This window comes from Cervus canadensis, chromosome 30, assembly GCF_019320065.1.
Source record: "Cervus canadensis isolate Bull #8, Minnesota chromosome 30, ASM1932006v1, whole genome shotgun sequence".
Classification (NCBI taxonomy): Eukaryota; Metazoa; Chordata; class Mammalia; order Artiodactyla; family Cervidae; genus Cervus; species Cervus canadensis.
The window spans coordinates 2248902-2272873 of NC_057415.1; the positions used below are offsets into that span (position 1 = coordinate 2248902).

Below are 23972 nucleotides of genomic sequence, written 5' to 3' on the forward strand. Positions count from 1 at the left end.
GGCAGGGTGGTCTTATCCCAGCTGTTGTTCTGGAAGTCAACCTAAAAACTCCTCCATCCACTCCTCCCACCCCACTGGAACCTCCGCTTCCCCACCCACTCTCCAGCTCAGTTCATTCCTTCTCTTGTCCACATCTTCCCCCCACCCCAATCCTACCTGCCTCTCCACCCTCCATCAGCCTCTCCCCTGCCCTAACCTTATCCTCACTCATGAATCAAGTCTTTTCTGTCTATAGGTATAACAGGAGCCTGGGCACCAGAAGTTGGCAACTGCACCCCATTCTGGAGTTGTCTAGGCAGGAGAGCTGCCCATGAGGATGAGGGTCAGGATAACACCGGAGAAGGGCTAGCGGGGGGTGGGGTGTAGTTATTGGAGGAAACTGGAAAGGGAACAGCCTCAAAGAGTGGCCCTTTCTATATGGACCAGGGAGGTAACCAGCAGAAAATGAACAAGAACAGCCTCGGTCTAAGCGGTTTGCTGTTATTGTTCAGTCCAGGGACTGCAGCGGGCCAGGCTTCCCTGTCCTTCACCATCTCCCAGAGTTTGCTCAAACTCATGTCCACTGAGTTGGTAATGCCATCCAACCGTCTCATCCTCTGTCGTCCCCTTCTCCTCCTGCCCTCGATCTTTCCCAGCATCAGTCTTTTCCAATGAGTTGGCTCTTCGCATCACGTGGCCAAAGTATTGGAGCTTCAGCTTCAGCATCAATCCTTCCAGTGAATATTGAGTTGATTTCCTTTATGATTGACTGGTTTGATCTCCTTGCTGTCCAAGGGACTCTCAAGAGTCTTCTCCAAGCACCACATTTCAAAAGCAAGTCTAAGCTATACTGCCCTTGATTAACCTGGGCCTCTGGCTCATACCCCTGGGCATTTGCTTGAGGACTTGCCACAGCTGACATTGGAGAAGGAAAGAAAGCCTTGCTCAGAAATAATAGAGTAGGGGACTCAGGAGTCTCCTCCCCCTTGTCCCTTCCCCGTCCACCTAAAAGGCTGATCTCCCTGTGGGTGTCGCCAATGTCAACAGTAATTATTTGTTCCTGTGGCTTAAGCACAACCATAAACAAATTCTAATAAAATGTAAATACATCTGAGAGGGACTTAAAAATTAACTTGGCCTCAGTTTCTTTAAGTGGAAGATAAGGACTCAGGCAAGAGGAGAGCTAAGGCTCTTTTCTGGCTCAGACATTCTGGTCCTAGCAGTGTCAGCAGACAGGGCTTTCTCAGCTCCACACTCCCCTCACCCCTCGCCCCGGCATCCCAGGGTCCTGGCTTTGGGGGAGTCGGGCTGTGGCGTGGGGAGGGGGCCCAGGAAGACAGAGGCAGAAAGAGGGAGAAACCCGCCAATTCAGGGTTCAAGTCAGAGTCTAGTCCGCCCAGAAGTGATACAGAGAGCAGACTGTGGACACAGTGAGGGGGGGAGAGGGCAGGACGGCTGAGAGTAGCCTGGAAACACACACCTTACCCTATGTAACTCAAGTATTCCGACCTGGAGGATTCCGGAGACAGAGGAGCCTGGTGGGCTACAGTCCACGGGGTCTCAAACACCACCATGTGTAAAACACACCATATGTAAAACAGATAGCCAGTGAGAATTTACCGTATGATGCAAGGAGCTCAAACCTGCTGCTCTGAGACAACCTAGAGGGGTGGCGAGGGGTGAGAGGTGGGAGGGAGGTTCCGGGGGTAGGTGACGTATGTACACCTATGACTGGTTCATGTTGATGGATGGCAGAAACCAACACAATATTGTAGAGCAATGGGCCTCCAATTAAAAACAAATATATTTAAGTAATTAAACAGAAGTGTGTCCCACGCCCAAGGCCTGCCTGTGCCCCCCGCACTCTAGGCCTGGCTGCCGCCTTGCACAGCACCGGCCAGCCCTCGGCTCCAGACTCAGGCCAGGCCGCTCCCCTTCAGCGCTCCTTCCTGCCACCACAGGGACCTCCTGCTCCCTTCCCAGGCCGGCTCCTTCCACGCTCTCTCTCCCAAGAACGGTTAGTGGGTCCTGCGAAGACCTGCCCCCGGGCATTTGCATTTTTTTTTTTTCATTTATTTTTATTAGTTGGAGGCTAATTACTTTACAATATTGTAGTGGGTTTTGTCATACATTGACATGAATCAGCCATGGTTTTACATGTATTTCCCATCCCGATCCCCCCTCCCACCTCCCTCTCTACCCAAGCCCTCTGGGTCTTCCCAGTGCACCAGGCCCAAGCACTTGTCTCATGCATCCAGCCTGGGCTGGTGATCTGTTTCACCCTAGATAATATACATGTTTCAATGCTGTTCTCTCAAAACATCCCACCCTCGCCTTCTCCCACAGAGTCCAAAATTCTGTTCTGTACATCTGTGTCTCTTTTTCTGTTTTGCATATAGGGTATCATTACCATCTTTCTAAATTCCATATATATATGTGTTAGTATGCTGTAATGTTCTTTATCTTTCTGGCTTACTTCACTTCACTGGATGGCTCCAGTTTGATCCATCTTATTAGAACTGATTCAAATGTATTCTTTTTAATGGCTGAGTAATATTCCATGGTGTATATGCACCACAGCTTCCTTATCCATTCGTCTGCTGATGGGCATCTAGGTTGCTTCCATGTCCTGGCTATTATAAACAGTGCTGCGATGAACATTGGGGTGCACGTTTCTCTTTCAGATCTGGTTTCCTCAGTGTGTGTGCCCAGGAGTGGGATTGCTGGGTCATATGGCAGTTCTATTTCCAGTTTTTTAAGGAATCTCCACACTGTTCTCCATAGCAGCTGTACTAGTTTGCATTCCCACCAACAGTGTAAGAGGGTTCCCTTTTCTCCACACCCTCTCCAGCATTTATTGCTTTAGAATTTTGGTGCTCAACATCACTCATCATCAGAGAAATGCAAAAGTCTACGGGCATTTGCATTTTAAAAGAGGCCTGCGGAGTTCCCTGGGGGCCAGTTGGTTAGAAATTCGGGCTTTCAGGCTTTCACAGCTATGACCAGGGTTCAATCCTCTGTTCAGGGAACTAACTGAGATCCCGCCAGCCTCACAGCCAAAATAATAAACTAAAAAATAAAATGAAAAACTGAAACATAAAATTTCCATTGTTGCTGCTGTTGTTCAGTCACTCAGTCATGTCCTACTCTTTGCAGCTCCCATGGACTGCAGCACATAAGGCTTTCCTGTCCTTCACTGTTTCCCAGAGTTTGCTCAAATTATGTCCATCGAGACGGTGACGCCATTCAACCGTCTCGTCCTCTGTTATCCACTTCTCCTCCTGCGTTCAATTGTTCCCAGCATCAGGGTCTCTTCCAATAAAAACAAACAAATAAAAGAGCCCTGCTGGGAGAGGTTTGGGGGAAGAGGAATTGGACCAAAATGCTGATGATAGGCTTCTTGGAGTTCGTGATGGAAACTTTCTGGAGGGGGAGTCCTCTCAGGGCTCCACAGACCGTTTGTGTCCACCCCCATCCCCCAAGTAAAGTGGGCTTCATTTATTCTTTCCATCCTGAAATAGTTAATCTGTGCCTACATCGTGCCCGGAAGTGTGTTAGGTAATGGGAGTACAAGGATGAATTAAGTTAAGAATCAATCCTGGAACTTCCCTGGTGGTCCAGTGACTAAGAATTTGTGTTCCCAATACAGGGGGCCCAGGTTCAACCCCTTGTCAGGGAACTAGATCCCACATGCCAAAACTAAAAGATCCAGCATGCTGCAACTAAGACCCAGAGCAGTCAAATAAACTTAAAAAAAAAGAAAAGAAAAGAAACGAATCCTGCCCTTAGCACATTTGCAGTCCAGTGAGAGAGAGCGCGGCCCTCCTTCCTGCCTCCCCCTGCCAGCCTCCTCCTGCTCCTGCAGGGCAGTGGCCCCGGGGTTGTTTGATCACAACATGCTCGCCCCATGGCAGGCTGTGCTGACTGGCCCCCCAGGTGCTTCTACCCAGCTGAAGCCTGCCCCCACACCCAGGTGTGCCAGCTGCCAGCCCACAGCAGGGATGGAGCAACTCAGATGAGGGAAGGCCATCTCCCCTGTGGCTTCTGCCCTCCGCCTTGCCTCAAGCCACAGGCCTTCTAGTCTAGGAAGTAACTTCCTCCCAAGCGCTTCCATTTCTGGGCTTCACAGCGCAGGCCAGCCCCGCTCTGCCCAGGTGGATGGAGCCCGCCGACTAGGAACCACCTAGCCAGGGGCTGTAAGGCTTTTGATGTTGTTCCTTGCCCTCTTCTCGAATGCTCTTCTGGTTTTCTTCCTTCTCATCAGAATCCCAGCCAGGTCCTCCCACGTCCATAAAGCCTGAGTTCACCCCAAAGCTAAACGACTCAGCTTCTCTGGGCCTCCAGCCGCTGGCTTATGAAATGACATCTCTCCCTACGCACCTGTCAGAGCCCCTGGGAGGTAAAAGAAGGTCGTAGAGAACAGAGCTCTGTAGTCCTGGCACCAGTCTAGGAGCTCTGCATCCATCCATTCAGTCTTCACAAGAAGCTTCTGAGAAACATACTCTCTCCACTTTACAGATGTGGAAACAGGTGCACAGAGAAGTCGCCTGAAGACACACAGCCAGCAGGAGCAGAGTCAGAATTTGAATGCGGGTTATCTGCCTGCAATACCGGAGACCTGGGTTTGACCCCTGGGTCGGGAAGATCCCCTGAAGGAGGGCATAGCAACCCACTCCAGTATTCTTGCTGGACAATCCCATGGACAGAGGTGCCTGGTGGGCTACATTCCACGGGGTCACAAAGAGTCAGACACGACTGAGGGGCTAACACTTTCACTTTCACACACACTTTAGAGGCTACAGTATGTGCGCCTAACCAACTACACCTAACCGCCCCCAGAGCACTTTATAAATGAGGGAAAGCTGAACAAACTCAAGAACATTATTATTACCCAAAAGCTGTAGTCCCCTCAGGCACACCTCAGGCACCACCCAGGCCTCTCTGATCAGACACCGAAGCCCAAGGCTGAGCCAGTCCCAGGCTGCAGGTCTCAGAATTACTTACCAGCTATGGGCTCCAGCTCCCCCACAGATCCCTCAGACCCTGCTTCTGCCTCCCTAACCTGCTGGCCGCCTCTGGCCCAGAGATCCAGGGGCTGGTGTCAGGAAGAGGACTCTTTCCACCTGGTGCTCTGTGACAGCCTACAGCGGAGACATGGGGTGGGAGATGGAGGGAGGTTCGAGGCAGAGGGGACCTATGTATACCCATGGCTGATTCATGTTGATGTACGCAGAAACCAACACAGCATTGTAAACCAATTATCCTCCAATTAAAAATAAACACATTGTAGAAGAAGAATAATAAATAGAAAAGAAGAGGGCTGGCAGGGAGCACAGAGGAAAAAGGCAGGCCTGGCTGGAGCCTGGAGATAGATGGTCTCGCTCTGCACTGGCTGGCGGAGGATGGGCCTGGGAGCTGAGGAGTGAGGCGGGCCAGCGACACACAGCCCCGCCCAGCAGGGGAGAAGCCAGCCTGATCCTAATCAGACGAGACGCCCCTTCCCAGACCCCTCACACCTCTGTCTTCCCCTCCCAGCTCCCTGCTCTCCCTCCCCTCTCTTGCCAAGCCCTCCCTGCCTAAGATCTCCAGCTGCCCCTGCTGATTTTATAAATGGCCCTGGCAGGAGGTGGGCACCTTGGCTAATTGAATCAGCGCCCACGAGGCAGGAGGCTGGTTAGCATCACGGCTGAAAGGTGGTGGCAGCAACAGCTTGAGCGCAGCCAGCAGGGAGGAGGCTGAGTGAGCAGAGGCCTCGACAATCTGGGTCTGAGTTTATTCTGAAGCCCGAAGGTGGGAATTCACCAGAGGACCTGGGAGCAGGCTTATGGGATGGACCAGAAGCCAACAAGTGCATGCGTATACACACACACACACACACACACACACGGACCTGGGAGCAGGCTTATGGGATGGACCAGAAGCCAACAACTGCATGCGTACACACACACACACACACACACACACACACACACACACTCCACATATTGGTCCTATGCTCTGGATAAAAAAAGGGAGGCAAAGAGGAAAACAAAGAAACAGCAATGATATGGAATATGTGTGTGTGTGCACATAGTTACACCTCTCTATGTATACATCTCTATGTATGCTGGCTCTTTGTCTGACTCTTTGTGACCCCACGGACACAGACTGTAGCCCATCAGGTTCCTCTGTCTATGGGACTTCCAGGCAAGAATCCTGGAGTGGGTTGCCATTTTCTTCTCCAGGGGATCTCCCCAACCCCAGGGACTGAACCTAGGTCTCCTGCATCAAGGTCGGATTCTTTACAGACTGAGCCCCCCGGGAAGCCCACGCTGGGCACCAGTCATGATGCCATTCTTAGCCGCCCTGACGTCACCTCTGCACAGTAATTAGTAGATAAGAACAGTCTCTAAGTGCCTTGGTCGTGGCAGAGCATCTCGTGGTACTGGCAGCTCTCACGGAGTTGCCTCTTGGTCCGCTTCGAGACCAGGCTGTTTCCTCATCTATGCATTTGCTCCTTGACAACAGGCTGCTAGAGAAATACTTTAAGCAGGGCTTCGCCTCTGTGTTTCTGTCTGCAGAGATTCATCCCTGAGGCTCACGCCTGCATGAAGCCATTCCTGCCACCTGTTCAGGAGCCACACAGGTGCAGAGCGGGGCTGGTCCACGGTGGCAGCTAGGGAACAAGGTCCAAGTCCAAGGTGACGGCGCCACTGGGGATGGGCTGACCCGGCTCTGCGGAGGACCTGCCCCATCTGGTCACATCTGAGAGAGACCCCGTGGGCTTAGTCAGCATTCTCAGGACTCTCCCACTTCCCCAAATGCTCTGCTCCCCTGCCCCCACCAGCTCTCACCCCATCTTTCCCCAGAGCTCCAATCTACCACTTCCCCTTTTGAGCAAAACTAGATTCAGAAGGAAAAACTCCGAAGTCCCAGGATCTCAGCAGACAGGAGAGAGGCCAGGAGAGAAGCAGTTTTCAGCTTGGGGCCCCACACCTCTCGGTGGCTGGGTCCACAGTCCTCCAAGAGGGACTCTTGAGGACCTGAAGGAACCAGCTCTGAAGTGCAGATCCTTCCAATTATCCCCCCATTCTTCTGGGCAGTAAATCTTGAAGTTCCCTTCTGCAGGACCAAACCCCCTCCTGGGACTAGGGCTTAAGCCCCCAGTGGCCTTTTCCACAGGCTAACACTGCCCCCTGCTGGGCTGAGCTGGGGTGTCTGCCCCAAGTCCTCGGGGAAATTGAAAAAGGAGGGACATCTCTGGTGGCTCAGTCAGTGAAGTATTCGCCTGCCAATGCAGGAGACACAGGTTTAACCGCTGGGTCGGAGGGGAGAAGGAAATGGCAACTCACTCCAGAATTCTTGCCTGGGAAATCCCATGGACAGAGGAGCCTGGCGGCTACAGTCCATGGGATCATAAGAGTCAGACACAACTTAGCAACCAAACCCCACCACCATCCTTGCCTGAGAACACCCTAGCTCCCACTCCTCGCCTGGAGAGGGAACTACTGAAACCTTTAGAGCCATTAGGCCTCCTGCATCCTGTGTCTTCTGAGGCTGGGATGTGGTGATGACAGCCGGCTTAGTCCTTTGGTACAGGCAAGAGTCAAGGTTCCTGGGTGGCTTCCCCCTCTGTCTCCAGCCTGCTCACCCATTGCCTCAAATTCCTTTAAAAGGGGGCAAAAGCAGGAGCTGAGGTCAAAGGTGCCCGCAACCCACATGGGAAGCTGGGCAGCCCATTGGTCTTTATCTTGCTTCCCTCCCAGCTCTGGAGCCCATTTCCAGCTGCTGCTAGGACCCCTCGAGCTGGATAGAGTAAAACCGTGCGTGGGTGCATGGGTGCTCAGCCACTTCAGTCGTATCCAACCCTTTGTGACCCCATGTTCCTCTGTCCCTGGGATTCTCCAGGCAAGAATACTGGAGTGGGTTGTCATGCCCTTCTCCAGAGAGTCAAGCCATCTTAGCCTAAAACTGTCAGAAACTAAGCTCACCTTCTTCCACAAACCCAAATCTCTCAGCAAAACCCCAATTCTCTGTGTTTCACATCCAATGTGACTCCAAGATCCTCAAGCCCTGGCTCTACCACAGCATGTGGACCCCCAGTCTCTCTGAATTTCCCTTTCCATTCAGCTCACTGTGGCCCCAGTCCATCTTCCAAGTAACCCGACAGCTTACTGACCTAACACAGAGCTCTAAAGGATTCTCTGCTTAAAAGCCTTGTCAATGTGATGGCCGTGTATTGATAATTCTCGAAGCTAATTAATGAATTCATGGGGATTTATTATGCTACTCCTCCCACTTTCCTGTCTGTTTGAAATTTTTTATAATAAAAGTTTTAAAAAATAAAGCCTCGTCATTCCTCCTTCCCCTTTAATTAGGTACAAATTCCTGCACAACAGGGTTAGGATCTGCCTTCTCAACTAGATTGCCCCATGTCCCCTCCATTCTTTTTTATTTATTTTTAATTGGAGGATAATTGCTTCACAATATTGTGTTGGTTACTGCCACACATCAACATGAATCAGCCATAAGTATATATACGTCCAGGCTTCCCCGGTGGCTCAGTAGTAAAGAATCTGCCTACAATGCAGGAGACATGGGTTTGATCCCTAGGCTGGGAAGATCCCCTGGAGAAGGGAATGGCAACTCACTCTAGAATTCTTGTCTGGAAAATCTCATGGACAGAGGAACCCAGCAGACTATAGTCCATAGGGTCGAAAAGAGTTGGACACAACTGAGCGACTTAGCAGGCAGACAGGCATACATATGCCTCCACCCTCTTGAACCTCCCTCCTACCTTCCCCTCCATTCTCAATACAGAACTCTTTCCTGGGCACGTACATACGTCCCCCAACGCCTCCACTCACATTCTTCTACCAGGACCCTCTTTTCATACCCCTTCCCACCCTTGAAGGGCCACCTTGAGTGCCATCTTTGATACAAAGCCTTTCTTGGTCCCCCAATGAACAGCTATCTCCCCTGACCTCCAGGCCTTGATTCTCCTCTTGTGAAACTTACATCCCCTTTTGTGATAGACATCTGTGTCCTCATCTCAGCCCACCTCTAGACGATAAGCATTATGAGGCGAAGGGAGGCTTTACAAACAGTGCCCCGTAATACTGGCTGGAACCAGTAGCAGAAACATTCTGACAGCCCTTTCCATGAAAGCAGATTTTGATGAAAGGAGAGATTTTGATTTTGATGCACAGAGCCTTCAGGGAAATACTGGGCTGGAACTTTCGGGCCAACCCAAGAAAAACACAAGGGCCAATGCGGAACTTCAGAACAGGAAGGGCTCTCAATGCCCAAATGGAGAAACTCCCTCAATTTACAGACAAAGAGAGTAAGTCTTAGAAAGGCAAGTGATGAGTCCCATTTCTACTCTTGCCTGTCTTCCACTCCAGGTTTACACACACGCACAGCTTCCTCACTATTTCTTGGGTGTCGACCCTACCCTAGCAAAGGGTTGAGCATCTTTCCTGGGGTGCCCTGACTTGTGCAGACCTCCACATCTGTGGCCAGACATGGGGACCCAGAGAGGATCCTGCTGCTGGGAGAGGCGGTGTCAGTGGTGACCAGTCGAAGCATCCACCCCCCAGCAGGGCCGTGCCTGTCCCATCCCCGCCTCCCACACTCTCGTTACACAGAAATATTTCTGAAATGTTTAATGCCACAGAGAAGTCTAAAACTGGCAGACAGCAGCAGCCATCCTCCTGCATGCCTGGGGCCACGGCTGTCGCCTGAAAAGGTGGCCCACACAGACCGAGGAACCAGGGCGATTTGCTGACATCCTTTTGTCCTCTAAATGCCAGAGGTTCCATTTAGGCCGGGGTGGGGGGGGGGGGGGCGCAAAAGAAGAGGAAGTGCAGAAGGAGCAGAAGGGCGGTCTCCGCAGGGCACTCTTCCTGCCCGCAGATGGTGACTCATGCCGCATGCCCTGAAGGGGACAATTCCTCGGACCAGACTAAAGCGGTCAAGCCGAGGGTTCAAGAAGGAGCAGAGAAGGGCTCCTGGGATGCGGTGGCCAGGAGTCACCAGCAGAAGCTGGAAGAGGAGGCCTGCCTGCCCCTCCAGCTCCTTCTCACCAGCCTCTAACTTTGGCCCCGCACGCACAGGACTCCAGCACTGGCGTCCCATGGGGATCGCATCTCCTCCGCGCTCCATCACTTTGGGCCTTTCTTAAGTATGACATTGTCATACTCGGTCCCCTGTGGCCAGCCAGAGGCGGTGATGTCCTGTCCCGCTATGTAGCCATGCTTGAGGCCACTGGAGTCTCTGTCGGCTGTGGCCTGCCTCCTCCAGGCATCGCCCCGGGGCTCCTGCGGGCTGTCATACAGGGCCAGGGTGGCCATCCCCTCGGGCTCATCGTATATGTGGTCGGGTCGTGGGTGCGGGTGGTCCTCTATGCTGTCGTACAGAGGGTCGGCCGGGGGCTGGGGAGGGACGGCCAGGATGCCCCTCAAGCTCTTCCCGAGGCTCCGGGCCACGGCATCGAAGGGCACGGCGTACTCCCCCTCTAGTCCGCGCTGCTGCCGGGGAGCGGGCACCGGGACGGTGGGCGACGGTGGTGGCAGCGAGTCGTGGGGTCGGGCGTAGGGGCTCTCCGGCCGGGGCAGCACCGCGGGGACGGGGACTGGCTGGGCCTGGGGCCCAGCAGGGGCGGCATTCTTCTGGGCAGAGATGGCCTCTTCCAGGGCCAGGAAGATCTCATTGCCTTGCCTGGTTTCGAGCTCAAAGTTGCCCTCTCCTGAGACGCAGCGCCGGCCAGCCTCAAAGGAGAAGGTTACCTGGGTGGGGAAGAAAGCCTATTACTGGGAGGCCAGCTGCTCACATACCCAGTTTCCAATCACAAACATGTCACCTCCAACTCCCCTCCGACCAGCGAGCTGCTTGGCCTTCTCCCCAAGCTGCTTCCTCTCCCTCCCTCCGAGTCTTTTCTTACAAACAAACCCCTCTCCTTTTCCCGTCTTCCTTCCATCCATCTGAGTATGACGATTGGCACAGAGTTCAACCTCCACACGGCCCACTACCCCCTACCCAGGTCTTCCTCTTTCCTTCTCCCCCACCTCCGCCTCCAAGTCTCCCTCCCCGGGTTCTCTCCTCCAGCCCCTGGCCAGCCTTTATCTCATCTTTTCTCCCTCCTCCATTCTCTCTTCCTTTGAGGGCCCCTTGGCCCTCTCCCCGACACTCTCTTTTCTCTCCTAGTTCATCCTTCCTCTGCCCTACCCCCCCGCAGCCCCTGCTCACCTTATCCCGCCCAAAGCGCCTCAGGAATCTGTAAGGCCATTCATAGAGCTGGGTGCCCGACTCGGGGCCGCCCCACAGCTCCAGGGCACTCTCCCCAACCCGGAGGGTGTAGGGTCCGCGGAGCCGGCACCTCTTACTGACTTCTGTGGGTCTTATGGTCACAGCAAACTCCTTTCGGGGGGTCCCTGGGGAGTAGACACAGTTCATGGGGAGAACAGCCAACCTCTTTCAATTCTGTGTGCGTGCATGTTCAGTCACTCAGTTGTGTCCGAATCTTTGTGATCCCATGGACTATAACCCGCCATGCTCCTCTGTCCGTGGGATTCTCCAGGCAAGAATACTGGAGTGGGTTGCCATTTCCTTGTCCATGGGATCTTCCTGACCCAGGGATCAAACTTGGGTCTCCGGCGTCTCTGGCGTTAGCAGGTGGATTATTCACCACCGCTCTAAATAAGCGGGCCAGGACTCCAGAAGAAAAGTATCATCAGTGGCCCCATGGCCTTGGTGCCTGCGTTCTGAAGGCTTAGCTGCCCTGTGCCAGGTCAGACTCCCCAAGATGCCAGGAGCCCCCACCCCCTCCCCCAGGAGGCATCGTGCCCTAGCCACGAGCACCCTGACTCCTCTGGCCACATCCTTCCTGCTCCCGTCGCCAGTCACAGCTCTGTCTCCTCCATCTCACTGCTCGCCCCAACCCAGCTGCCTCCGCATCCCTCCTGCCACACCTCCCCAGCTCTCCCTGCCTGCCCACCCTCTGCCAAGGCCACGGGGGTCAGGTGGGGAGGCCTTCCGAGGGGTGGAGCCTGGATGCACCCCTTGCCCTGTGTCTTCCTGCTCCCCACAGGCAGCCCCCAGAGGGCTAGACAAGAGGACAGGAGGGCGACTGCCTTGTCAGCAAAAAACTCCCTTGCTGCAGGACACCTTAGATCCACAGAAGGGAAACCATTCTTTTCACAGACGATTGCTCAGGTCCCATCAGGGGAGAATTCCAGACCAGCATTTTCACCTGGGTCCGTCAGGCAGGCCCTTTGCCACCAACAGGGCCTGGATCAGAGGGAGCGGGCCAAGGGCGAAGGGCTGACATTTAAGTCAGGCCGGCCTCCTCAACCTTGGGCCGGGCCGGAAGCGATGAGGAGCAGCTGATAAGGGGCTGGCTGGGGCCAGGGGCAACCACAAGGCAGGAAGACTGGGCCGGCTGCCGGCCGGCCCTCACCTCCTCCCCACCACGCCCTGGAGAGAGCAGCCTGGGGAGAAGCAGGGGCCCCTCACCTGCGGTCGCGCTGCTGTACAGTTCATTCTCCTCCATGCGGGGCCGGCCACCCTTCCCCTCCAGCCCTGACTGCTCCTTCCGCTGACCCTGGGGAGAAGGCCCAACGTTCACCACCATCGCCATCTCCAGCCCCACCTCTGGCCACCCTAAGCTTTCTTGCAAAATGCACTCAGTCTGCCGCCCCACCCCCCAACCCCCCCCATCTTTATTCTGAAATGGGATCCACACCCCACCAAAGAACCACCCTCAGCCTCCTGACCTTGACTCCCACAACACCTGCCCTCGGCAGGCACCCAGTACCCCACATCCTCTCTGCAGCCCTGGCCGACTCACGGGGAAGGCCAGGAGGCAGATGGCCTGTATCCAGTCGCCACGCTCAGTGGTGGGGGCGGCCAGCAGGTACAGGCGTTCCGTGGTCTCCAGGAAGAAGGTGCTGGTGTCCCGGGGGCTGCTGGCCTCCCCGCTGGCTTCGGACACCCGCAGGCAGTCATTGAGGCGGATGACCCTCCGGGGGGCCTCTCCCCGGCGCGACTTCTCCGAGCCCTCCTGGAGCTCCAGCCGGGCCAGTGCACAGCCTGAACCTCCATACAGAGCAGCCCCGAACCGGCGCCATTTCTGCCCCCAGATGGAGAGATGATGACCAGCAGGGAGAGGAGGACCCCAGGGGGAGACAAAGGGGAAGATCACAGGAGACCCAAGGAGGCAGAGGGCCTAACACGGGCCTTAAGAGTTAGCATGCGTTGAAGATGCACCTCAAGTGACCCAGAAAGAGGCCTCCAGTGACAGCAGGGAGGAAGCCGGAGGCAAAAAAAAAGAAAGGCTTGGGGTGAGCCCCATGAAGACAACTGCAGGGAGACTGGGCAAGCTCAATGCAGGGAATCCCAGATGAGAGGCAGAAAGCATGTGAGTCCTGAAGCCCAGAGGAGGCAAGGAGGGCAGCCTGAGAGCCCAGACTGGGGAGCTCCTCTTTCTGCATGAGGCCCCACAGAAGGCCCTCTCCCCAGGAACTTGCTGACTCTCCTGAACCTTCCTGACTCATGCCCCGAGGCCATGAGAGGGACAGAGAGAGAGAGGAACCCTGGGGTGGGTCCCCTGAGGGAAAGAGGACTTCCCTATTCAAAGAGGCCAAAAGAATGAAGAGGAGTTTAGACACAACGGGGCCCTGGCTCCCAGAGACCCCGGCTCAAGTTCAAAAGCAGCCAAACGCACCCCACTGGGCAGAAAAGGAGGAAGGAACCTCCACGGCCATCCCGAATTATCCCCTCTACTGTGCTGTCCAGTCCCTCCCAATGTGTCCCAGTGAGGAGAAGTCGCCACAGAACAAGAAAGAGTCAGGGTCCTCTGGTATCCCCTCCTCCTGGGGTCACGGCTGTCAGCAAAGGCCACGATGTGGCGGCTGCTGAGGAAGGAGCCCTCCCAAGCTTGTGTTCTGCGCCCAGTGTGGTAGGTGGCAGTCTCCATTAGCCCATAAGGGTTTTGGAACATTCCAGGGCGTCCTCTCCTCTCCGGGGAGTCTCTAGCACCCCACCCTCCACCACCTCTCAGCCCAGCCCCAGACCAACGATGCTCTTCCTACCTTCCCGAAAGTCTGCTGCTGCTGGAGGTACAGGAAGCCCTGCTTCACCAGCACGTCCTCCATCCTCGCGGCATCCCGGGGCCCCTGAGCGCCCGCTCTCCCCTTCCACACCCACCCTCTCTCGCTCCTCTCTGCCCTATGTTCCCCCTTCTCTCAAGTTCATTTCCTCTCTGCCTAGAGTTTTCTGCACTATTCTCGTCTGCTCGATGACGACAGGCCGATAGGCCCTGTGGTTTCTTGCTCTGTGTGTGTGTGTTTTCTTTTTGACGAGTGGGTTTCACATTCAAGCTTCCTGCATTTTCAGTGAGTAAGAGAGAATTTCCAAAAAGCCCAACTCCAGTGCTTCACTGAACGCAGCTCAGGGACAGAGGCCAGCGGGGGGAAGTCAGCAACACAGGGAGGCTGACCCTCTGGAACAGAGGCCCAGAAACAAACATTTGACAGTAAAACCAGGAGCTGAAGGCTCCACCATGCTCAGGCTGATGGTTAGCATGATGCAGCTCGGAGAGACCTGAGAAATCAGCCAGCCCAACATCCTCATTCAAAAATGAGGAGACTGAGGCTCAAGGAAGGGCTGAGGGATGGGTTCCAGGCCACCAAACTGGAAGCCAGGCCTCTCAACTCAGCAGGCACTGAGCCACACAGGCATACTGGAACGCCAGCCTCGGTAGGTTCACACGCTCTGCTGAAATGGTTTCCCTCTGCGGGGACACTCCCTGTCCCCCACGACACACACACACACACACCACCTCCTGAGCTGCTAGAAACATGAATGTCTCCACACTGAAGCGAGCTACACTCCCCAAGCACATCTCAACTGTCGGAATCCACCTTCTTTCCAGCCTTTGTGAGCATTGTAAAGACACTTGAATTCTATCTGGAGGTTATCTTTTAAGTTACAATAGCAAACTCTCATATTAAAAAAAAAAAAGTTTCATAGTTATTAAATGTGCTTCACAGTTACCAAAGGTTCCAGGTCCACAGAGTCTCCAGACACACTTTCTACCCTTGGAAGAAGGAAAGGCAGGTGTGAACCCACCTGTTTGCAAGTCTCCTAAAGTCAAAAGGCCAGAGGAGGAAGTACCAGGGTACCTGATCTTTTAATTTAACAGTCTTTTTACTGCTGACCTCAAGGATGCTGCGAGGACAGGGAAGCCTGGTGGGCTGCAGTCCACGGGGTCAGAGTCAGACACGACTGAGTGACTGAACAACAGCAGATGGCGTTAGTGGTAAAGAACCCGCCTGCCAGTTCAGGAGAAAAAAGAGGCGTGAGTTGGATCCCTGGGTCTGGAAGATCCCCTGGAGGAGGGCATGGCAACCCACTCCAGTATTCTTGCCTAGAAAATTCCATGGACAGGAGAGCCTGGTGAGCTACAGTCCATGGGACCACAAGAGTCAGACACAACTGAAGCAGTTTAGCACGCAAACGAAGTCTAGACTCCATGCAAGAAGATACATGGCTTAGGGGAAATCTAAGTGCCTCAGAGAATATCTAACTGGGCCAGATGGTTTAGAGAGGCAGTCAGACAGAGGCATGGTGCGGAAACACTGGGAAAACCAGAGACTAGACGAGCACTCTTGGGGTAACCCCATAATGGGTGTTTACATAACTGAGCCATGTCCTCTTCCGCAGGGGTTCAGTCGTCTTGGGAAGAAGAGCAGAGCAGTGCGCTGCTCCAGACCTTCTGCTGCACATGCCACGTGCTTCACCAAAACAGCTCAAAACATGAGCATTATGGGCTCTGGGCAGAGAGGACTGAGACACATAAAGCTGGATTTGAACAGGTGGATCCAGAAACCAAAGGGGAACCAAGGATGCTGGTGAGGGGGGAAAACGCCTTGAGACGGGGTTAAGAGTATGGAAGTAGGTGGCTTATTCCATCTCTCTGGGCTTCCCTGGTGGCTCAGTGGTAAAGAATCCACCTACCAATGAAGGAGACATGAGCTGGATCCCTGGAATAGCAAATGGCAACCCGCTCCAGTATTCTTGCCTGGAGAATTCCATGGATAGAGGAGCCTGGAGAGCTACAGTCCATGGGGTTGCAAAAGAGCCGACTTGACTTAGTGACTGAACAACAGCAATTCCATTTCTCCAGCCCCTTAGGGGAAGCAATATTACACAGGGGCTGCATGGACTGTGGGTGACTCAGCATCTCCTTAGGGAGTGAGAATAGAAGGGCTTCTAAGGCCATCCTGGAGGCTGTCAGAGCAGTGCCTTTCAAACACTAATGTGCAAACCTGGTTAAAACTGCAGATTCAGATGCAGCAGGCCTGGCAAAAGACCTGAGATGCTGAAGTCGCTGGTGGGTGGACCGGACCTGACTGAGTAGCCAGACAACAAAGGATCCCCCCCTCCCCTTCTCTGATCACCTTCCCCGAAGGTCAACTGGACGCATTCCACTCAGAACCACAGGGGGGAGCCCGAGCTTGCCAGATTACTTGGAAACTATTTAATCCCTGGTGGTTCAGACCCTAAGGAATCGGTCTGCAATGCAGGAAACCTAGGTTCGATCCCTGGGCTGGGAAGATCCCCTGGAGGAAGGCATGGCAATCCACTCCAGTATTCTTGTCTGGAGAATCCCCATGGACCGAGGAGCCTGGAGGACTACAGGCCATGGGGTCGCAAGGAGTCCGACACGACTGAGCGACTAAACACAGCACACATTTAAACCTGGAGGCCTGAGCCCCAGGAACTTCAGATACCCCGCCCCTCCCCCCATGCCATCCCTTGCCTATGGGAGCAGGAAAAGTTATTTTCCTGTGGCTGTTTTCCGCAGGTGTGAACTCAGAGCAACCCCCACTTTTCCTGGCAGGACTTGTGGGGACCCTGCAGAGAAAGTACTAACCCCAGGATTTTCTGCCTGGCCACAGGCAAACCCTATGAGCAGGGACCCAAATGGACACAGCACAAGGGCAAAGAGCCAGAGGCCCTTAGATGACCCAGGCACCAAAGATAGGGAGAGAAAGCAACAAAAAGGCAAGAGTGGAGGGCGGGGTGCCCCTAGGCTCCTCTTTGCTTTTATTGGCAGGAAAGGGACACACCCCCCACCCCACCCCACCCCACCCACCTCATTTGTGCCTCAGTATAAGCCACAGGATCCTTTCCTTTACAATGGTTTCTCTCAGCTGGAGTTAGGAACAGATCTGGAGATCAGGGCTCCAAGAATTTGGCAACTTTTTGTTACTATTCTGACCAGTGTTTAGCAACTAAATCTCTAATACAAAAGGGCTCTGGGCTTGCAGTTGGGAGCTAGAAAGGAAGGAGCAGAAGAGAAGGATTCCTTGGGCAGGTTTAGAGATTAGGCAACCCCCAGAGGATGAAGGACTGGGGAGGGCTGGAGGGCGAGTGCTACCCCAAGGGCAGCTCTGGACAGCAAAGAAGCAACAGCCAAGAAGGTATAGAACGGTGGGCCGGCCGGAGATGATGGAAGACTGAGCTCAGAAATAAGCTGGGGGGGGGGGGGGGGCGGTTCAGTCCAGTTCAGTCGCTCAGTTGTGTCCGACTCAGCGACCCCATGAACCACGAACCGCAGCACGCCAGGCCTCCCTGTCCATCTCCCGGAGTAGGGGGGGGAGGGAGTGTTTATAAAAGCAATCCTGCCTTCTCCCACCCCAGTTGTTCCTGTCAGTGGGGGAGGAAGGATCTGTCTCTTGGGTTTCATTCCTAGTCCTCACTCTCCATTAAGTATATCATTATTAACATAATAATATTACTTAACATTGGCATAACACTCCTTAATGTTCAAACTCCTTCATGTTCTCCTGAGAGCCCCAAATGCACACTAGGATGAGACTGAGATAGGAAGAATTTAGGTTAAAAGTTATTTTTTTGAGCATCTCCTCTGTGCAGAGGTAGGAGGGACAGAGCATAAATAAGACATTTGCTGATGTTCAGTTAGTCTTGACCGACTCTTTGCAACCCCACGGACTGCAGCACGCCAGGCTTCCCTGGCCTTCACTATTTTCCGGAGCTTGCTCAATCTCATGTCCATCGAGTCGTTGATGCCATCCAACCATCTCGTCCTCTGTTGTCCCCTTCCCTGTTTTCATTGTGGTTCCCTTCTCTTTTTAAAAACATTTCTTTACTTGGCTGCGCCAGGTCTTGCTGCAGCAGGATCTTGGATCTTCATTACAACATACAAGATCTTTAGTTGCAGCATGCAAACTCTTAGCTGTGGCATGTGGGTTCTAGTTACCTGACCAGAGATCAAACGCAGGCCCCCTGGAGTGGGAGGATGGATCAGTCACTGGACTGCTGTTACCGAGTCCAAGCTCACTCTGCTCACCACACGACAGGCCAATGAATCCGAGAGACGAGGTGTTGAGGCAAGGAATACGACTTTATTCGGGGAGCCAGCTGACTGAGGAAAAGGTGCCTCAAAATAACCCTCTTGTCCAGGTCTGGATGCCAGGGTCTTTTATAGATCAGAGAGAAAGCAATGAGGAACTAAAGTCAAAAGACAGATTAGAGGGAAAGGCAGAGGGGAAGTAAAGATGTTTGGGTCTTCCGTCTTGCAAAACAACTCCAAGGGAATTGGCCAGCCTTGGGAAGGGTTGCTGCATGTGCTCATGCTCAGTCGTGTCCGACTCTTTGCAGTCCCATGGACTGGAGCCCGCCAGGCTCCTCTGTCCATGGGATTTTCCATGCAAGAATACTGGAGTGAGTTGCCATTTCCTTCTCCAGGGGATCTTCTTGTCCCAGGATAGAACTCCCAAGTCACCCTCATTGGAGGCTGATGCTTTACCAAAGCACCACCTCTTGAAGATGCTTTGCAAGCCTTGGGAAGGGGTGTGTTCGTCTCTTCTATTCACAGGTGGGCAGGGACAGATTAGCTCTCAAAGAGCTGAAAAAAGGCACTTTAGTTGACAGTCAAGCAGAGGGGCAGGGTCCTCTGAGGCAAGCTATTAAGTATGATTATAATAATAACAAAGTGATTCCCTGGTGGCTCAGATGGTAAAGCGTCTGCCTACAATGCGGGAGACCCCGGTTCGATCCATGGGTCGGGAAGATCCTCTGGAGAAGGAAATGGCAACCCGCTCCAGTACTCTTGCCTGGAAAATCCCATGGATGGAGGAGCGTGGTAGGCTATAGTCCTTGGGGGTCCCAAAAAGCGAGCGACTGAGCAACTTCACTTTCACTTTCCATAATAACAAAAGCAACGAAAAGCAAGTCAAAGAAAGTTTCCAACATGGACTCAGTTGGCTTCTCTGCAACACCACCAGGGAAGTTCTCGCACTTTCTTTCTAGCTAGAGACTCAGATGATGAAAAAATTAAATACATAAATAGTTTCAAAGAGACCATGATCAGTGCTGTAAGTATGACAGTGATGGGGGAGGGGACAATTATCTATAGAACTGGTGAGAAAAGCCTCTCTGAGGAGATAACAATTGAACTAAGAAACCAGTGATAAGAGGAAACCAGCCACTTAAAGATCTAAGGGGAAAACACTGCAGGCAGAAGTTCCTTCAAGGGCAAAGGCCCCTAGGCAGGAACAGCTGGATGTGAAGAACTACAAGAAGGGCAGAATGACCAGAGCATTGCAAGCCAGAGGGGACTGGGGACAGATGGTCCTATCACATGGCCTTTCAGGCTACAGGAAAGATTCCGAATGTATTCCAAATGTGATGGGAGGCCACTTGAGGATTTTAAAGCAGGGATGTGAATGATCTCATTTATGACATTAAAAGGATGTTCTGCAGCTATAGGGAAGATGGGTTGTCAAGGGGCAAGATAAGAAGCAAAGAAAGCAAGGATTCTATTTATCTGAGCCCAGCAGAAAACTGATGGTGGTCTGGATCAGGGTGTTAGTAATGATGAAGATGAGTGGCCAGATTTGGGCATGTACTGGACTTGCACATGGACTGGCTATGAGGGACTGTTGAAACACTAGACTATCATTTACTGAAAAGGGGAAGATGGAGAGAAACAGGTGTGGGGAGGGTTGTTGGTGGGGCAGGATTTGGGTCTGTCACCACAGGGAGCTGTTATTTCTACTCCATCAGGCAAGTAGGGAATTGGAAGACTACCCCATTGCAATCATCACTCCAAGAAGACATCAAGGAAGCACCTGACCCATCACCCTTGCTCTGTACCCTCAGGGAGCTAAGAACTGGATACTGAAATGTTGGAAAACAAAACCAGAAAAATCCCACACCTCAAAGGCTAGATTTGTCAGAAGCAACAGTCAAAAGCTCTGTCTCCAAAGTTTTCTCTGAGGGAATCTAATTGGCAGTGAAGCTAAAGGCAAAGGAGAAAAGGAAAGATACCCACCTGAATGCAAAATTCCAAAGAATAGCAAGGAGAGATAAGAAAGCCTTCCTCAGTGATCAATGCAAAGAAATAGAGGAAAGCAATAGAACGGGAAAGTCTAGAGATCTCTTCAAGAAAATTAAAGATATCAAGAGAACATTTCATGCAAAGATGGGCACAATAAAGGACAGAAATGGTATGGACCTAACAGAAGCAGAAGAAATTAAGAAGAGGTGGCAAGAATACACAGAAGAACTATACAATAAAGATCTTCATGACCCAGATAATCACAATGGTGTGATCACTCACCTAGAGTCAGACATCCTGGAATGTGAAGACAAGTGGGCCCTAGGAAGTATCACTATGAACAAAGCTAGTGGAGGTGATGGAATTCCAATTGAGCTACTTCAAATCCAAAAAGATGATGCTGTGAAAGTGCTGCATTTATTATGCCAGCAAAATTGGAAAACTCAGCAGTGGCCACAGGACTGGAAAAGGTCAGTTTTCATTCCAATCCCAAAGAAAGGCAATGCCAAAGGAAGTTCAAACTACCATACAATTGCACTCATCTCACACGCTAGCAAAGTAATGCTCAAAATTCTCCAAGTCAGGCTCCAACAGTACATGAACCGTGAACTTCCAGATGTTCAATCTGGATTTAGAAAAGGGAGAGGAACCACAGATCAAATTGCCAACATCTGCTGGATCATTGAAAAAGCAAGAGAGTTCCAGAAAAACATCTACTTTTGCTTTATTGACTACGCCAAACCCTTTGACACTGTGGATCACAACAAACTATGGAAAATTCTTAAAGAGATGGAAATACCAGACCACCTTACCCGCCCCCTGAGAAATCTATATCCAGTTCAGGAAGCAACAGTTAGAACTGGACATGGAATCCATCAGTAGATGAATGGATAAGAAAGCTGTAATACATATACATAATGGAATATTACCCAGCCATTAAAAAGAATACATCTGAATCAGTTCTAATGAGGTGGATGAAACTGGAGCCTATTATACAGAGTGAAGTAAGCCAGAAAGAAAAACACCAATACAGTATACTAACACATATATATGGAATTTAGAAAGATGGTAACGATAACCCTGTATGCAAGACAGCAAAAGAGACACAGATGTATTGAACAGTCTTTTGGACTCTGTGGGAGAGGGCGAGGGCAGGATGATATGGGAGAATGGCACTGAAACATGTAAATTATCATACGAATCGCCAGTCCAGGTTTGATGCATGATACAGGATGCTCGGGGCTGGTGCACTGGGATGACCCAGAGGGATGGGATGAGGAGGGAGGTGGGAGGGCAGTTCAGGATGGGGAACACACGCACACCCATGGCGGATTCATGTCAATGTATGGCAAAACCACTACAATGTTGTAAAGTAAAATAAATAAATAAATTATTAAAAATAAATAAATAAAGTTAAATATGTAGAATTAAAAAAAAAAGAACTGGACATGGAACACAGACGGGTTCCAAATCAGGAAAGGAGTACAACAAGGCTGTATATTGTCACCCTGCTTATTTAACTTTTTTTTTTTTTTTTAATTTTTTTATTAGTTGGAGGCTAATTACTTCACAACATTTCAGTGGGTTTTGTCATACATTGATATGAATCAGCCATAGATTTACACTTATTCCCCATCCCGATCCCCCCTCCCACCTCCCTCTCCACCCGATTCCTCTGGGTCTTCCCAGTGCACAGTCCATCATGCAAAATGCTGGACTGGATGAAGCACAAACTGGAATCAAGATTGTCAGGAGAAATATCAATAACCTCAGATATGCAGATGACAGCCCCCTTATGGCAGAAAGTGAGGAAGAACTAAAGAGCCTCTTAATGAAAGTTAAAGAGGAGAGTGAAAAAGTTGGCTTAAAACTCGAGTCAAAAAACTAAGATCATGGCATCCAGTCCCATCACTTCATGGTAAATAGATATGGAAACAATGGAAACAGTAACACATTTTATTTTCTTGGGCTCCAAAATTACTGCAGATGGTGACTGAAGCCATGAAATTAAAAGATGCTTGCTCCTTGGAAGAAAAGCTATGACCAACTTAGACAGCATATTAAAAAGCAGAGACATTCCTTTCCTGACAAAGGTCTGTCTAGTCAGTCTGTTTTTCCAGTAGACAGGTATGGATGTGAGAGTTGGACTATAAAGAAAGCTGAGTGCTGAAGAACTGATGCTTCCCTGGTATTGGAGAAGACTCTTGAGAGTCCCTTGGACTGCAAGGAGGTCAAACCAGTCCATCCTAAAAGAAATCAGCCCTGAATATTCACTGGAAGGACTGATGCTGAAGCTAAAACTCTAATACTTTGGCCACCTGATGTGAAGAACTGATTCATTGGAAAAGACCCTGATGCTGGGAAAGATTGAAGGCAGGAGGAGAAGGGGACGACGGAGGATAAAATGGTTGGATGGCATCACTCACTCCATGGACCTGAGTTTGAAAGCAAGCTCCGGAAGTTGGTGATGGACAGGGAAGCCTGGGGTGCTGCAGTCCATGGGGTTGCAAAGAGTCGGACAGGACTGAGCGACTGAATTTAACTGAACTGAACTTGCATACAGAACCCTGGCTGCAAGGAAGTCTGGGTAATGTAGTTTTTCGGTGTCCTACCTCTGCGAATCAGGAAGACACACTCGGAGGACGACGAAGGTTGAAATGAATGCTGAGCACCAGTCCTCTTGATTCTTAACAGAAAGTGTGTGTGTCATTCACTACTAACATACAACCTATGCTCTCAGAATTCAGATAAAATCTAATCCGGGGACCATGACTGGAAGCCAGAGTGGGATCTAATGGAAAACAGGATCTATCTTTCCTAGTGGGAAAGACTGGAATTGGTAGCAGCAGGCAAGGCCTGACCTGACCTCACCCAGAGGGATGGCTTTTCCACTCAAGACTGAGCCCAGGGGTCCTAAAATCCCCGCCACCACCTCCCCCAGCTTCTGACCACTCTTAGGAGGCAGCCTAGACAGCTGATTAAGATGACAATTTATTGGGGAAGATCGGAACCGTGCCTTCTGCGTGTATCCATCATTACCATTACTTGGCGGTTATTTCCATGAATGTTTAGCGTGGAGAAAAGGATAGAAATGAAAACAAGGAGATTTGGGTTGCTGGTAAAACCTAGGATCAGAGAGCAATGACCCCTGTCCACTGGAGCAGAAATCCAGAAGGACACAAATTCGTCGGCAGTGGAAAGTAAAGAATAATGCAGGTGACCTAAGTGGGCGGTGGGCGCACCGGAAGAACCCCCGGGGGTGTGGTGTGGTGTGGTGCGGTGTTACAGCGGTGGCGCGGCCGCAGCCGGGTGAGGGGCGTCGCGGGTTCACTTTTGAAGGGAGGAATCCGTCAGGTGCAGGGGTCTGGGCGGGGACAGGTCCTGGTCCCTCCGGGAGCCCTCGCCAAGCCGATGAGCTAAGGCAGCGCAACCTCCCGCTGCCGCTCTCGCCGGCCCGCCGGAGCGAGCGCGGCCCCTTTAAAAATCATGTAAACAAAGCTTTGTTCCCCCGGCCCCCTCCCCTCGCACCCCCCGGCCTGCTCCCTCCTCCACCCGCCTCCCGCGTCTCCGGGCCGCTGACGTTGCCGCGCCTTTACGCCGTCCCAACGGCGCTGCGCATTCTCCAACCGCGGCCCCAGCCGCCCGG

General features: G+C 52.1%; 1 protein-coding gene across 1 annotated transcript; it reads right to left on the reverse strand.

Moving 5' to 3' along the window:
- Positions 1-9608: 9608 nt before the first annotated feature.
- DOK2 (docking protein 2) lies at positions 9609-14798 on the reverse strand. The gene is made up of 5 exons (XM_043453709.1): positions 14049-14798; positions 12806-13087; positions 12472-12559; positions 11206-11390; positions 9609-10745 (listed from the first exon to the last, which is right to left on the reverse strand). Exons 1-5 carry the CDS (start codon positions 14109-14111, stop codon positions 10122-10124), a joined length of 1242 nt encoding a protein of 413 aa, XP_043309644.1. The 5' UTR covers positions 14112-14798; the 3' UTR covers positions 9609-10121.
- Between the last annotated feature and the right edge of the window lie 9174 nt (positions 14799-23972).

Coding starts and splice junctions, on each gene's coding strand:
- DOK2 (XM_043453709.1), bottom strand. CDS start 14,111: ATGGAGGACGTGCTGGTGAAGCAGGGCTTCCTGTACCTCCAGCAGCAG. Junction 13,088..14,048: donor AGCAGCAGACTTTCGGGAAG/GTAGGAAGAGCA, acceptor ATCTGGGGGCAG/AAATGGCGCCGGTTCGGGGC. Junction 11,391..12,471: donor GTACAGCAGCGCGACCGCAG/GTGAGGGGCCCC, acceptor TCTACTCCCCAG/GGACCCCCCGAAAGGAGTTT.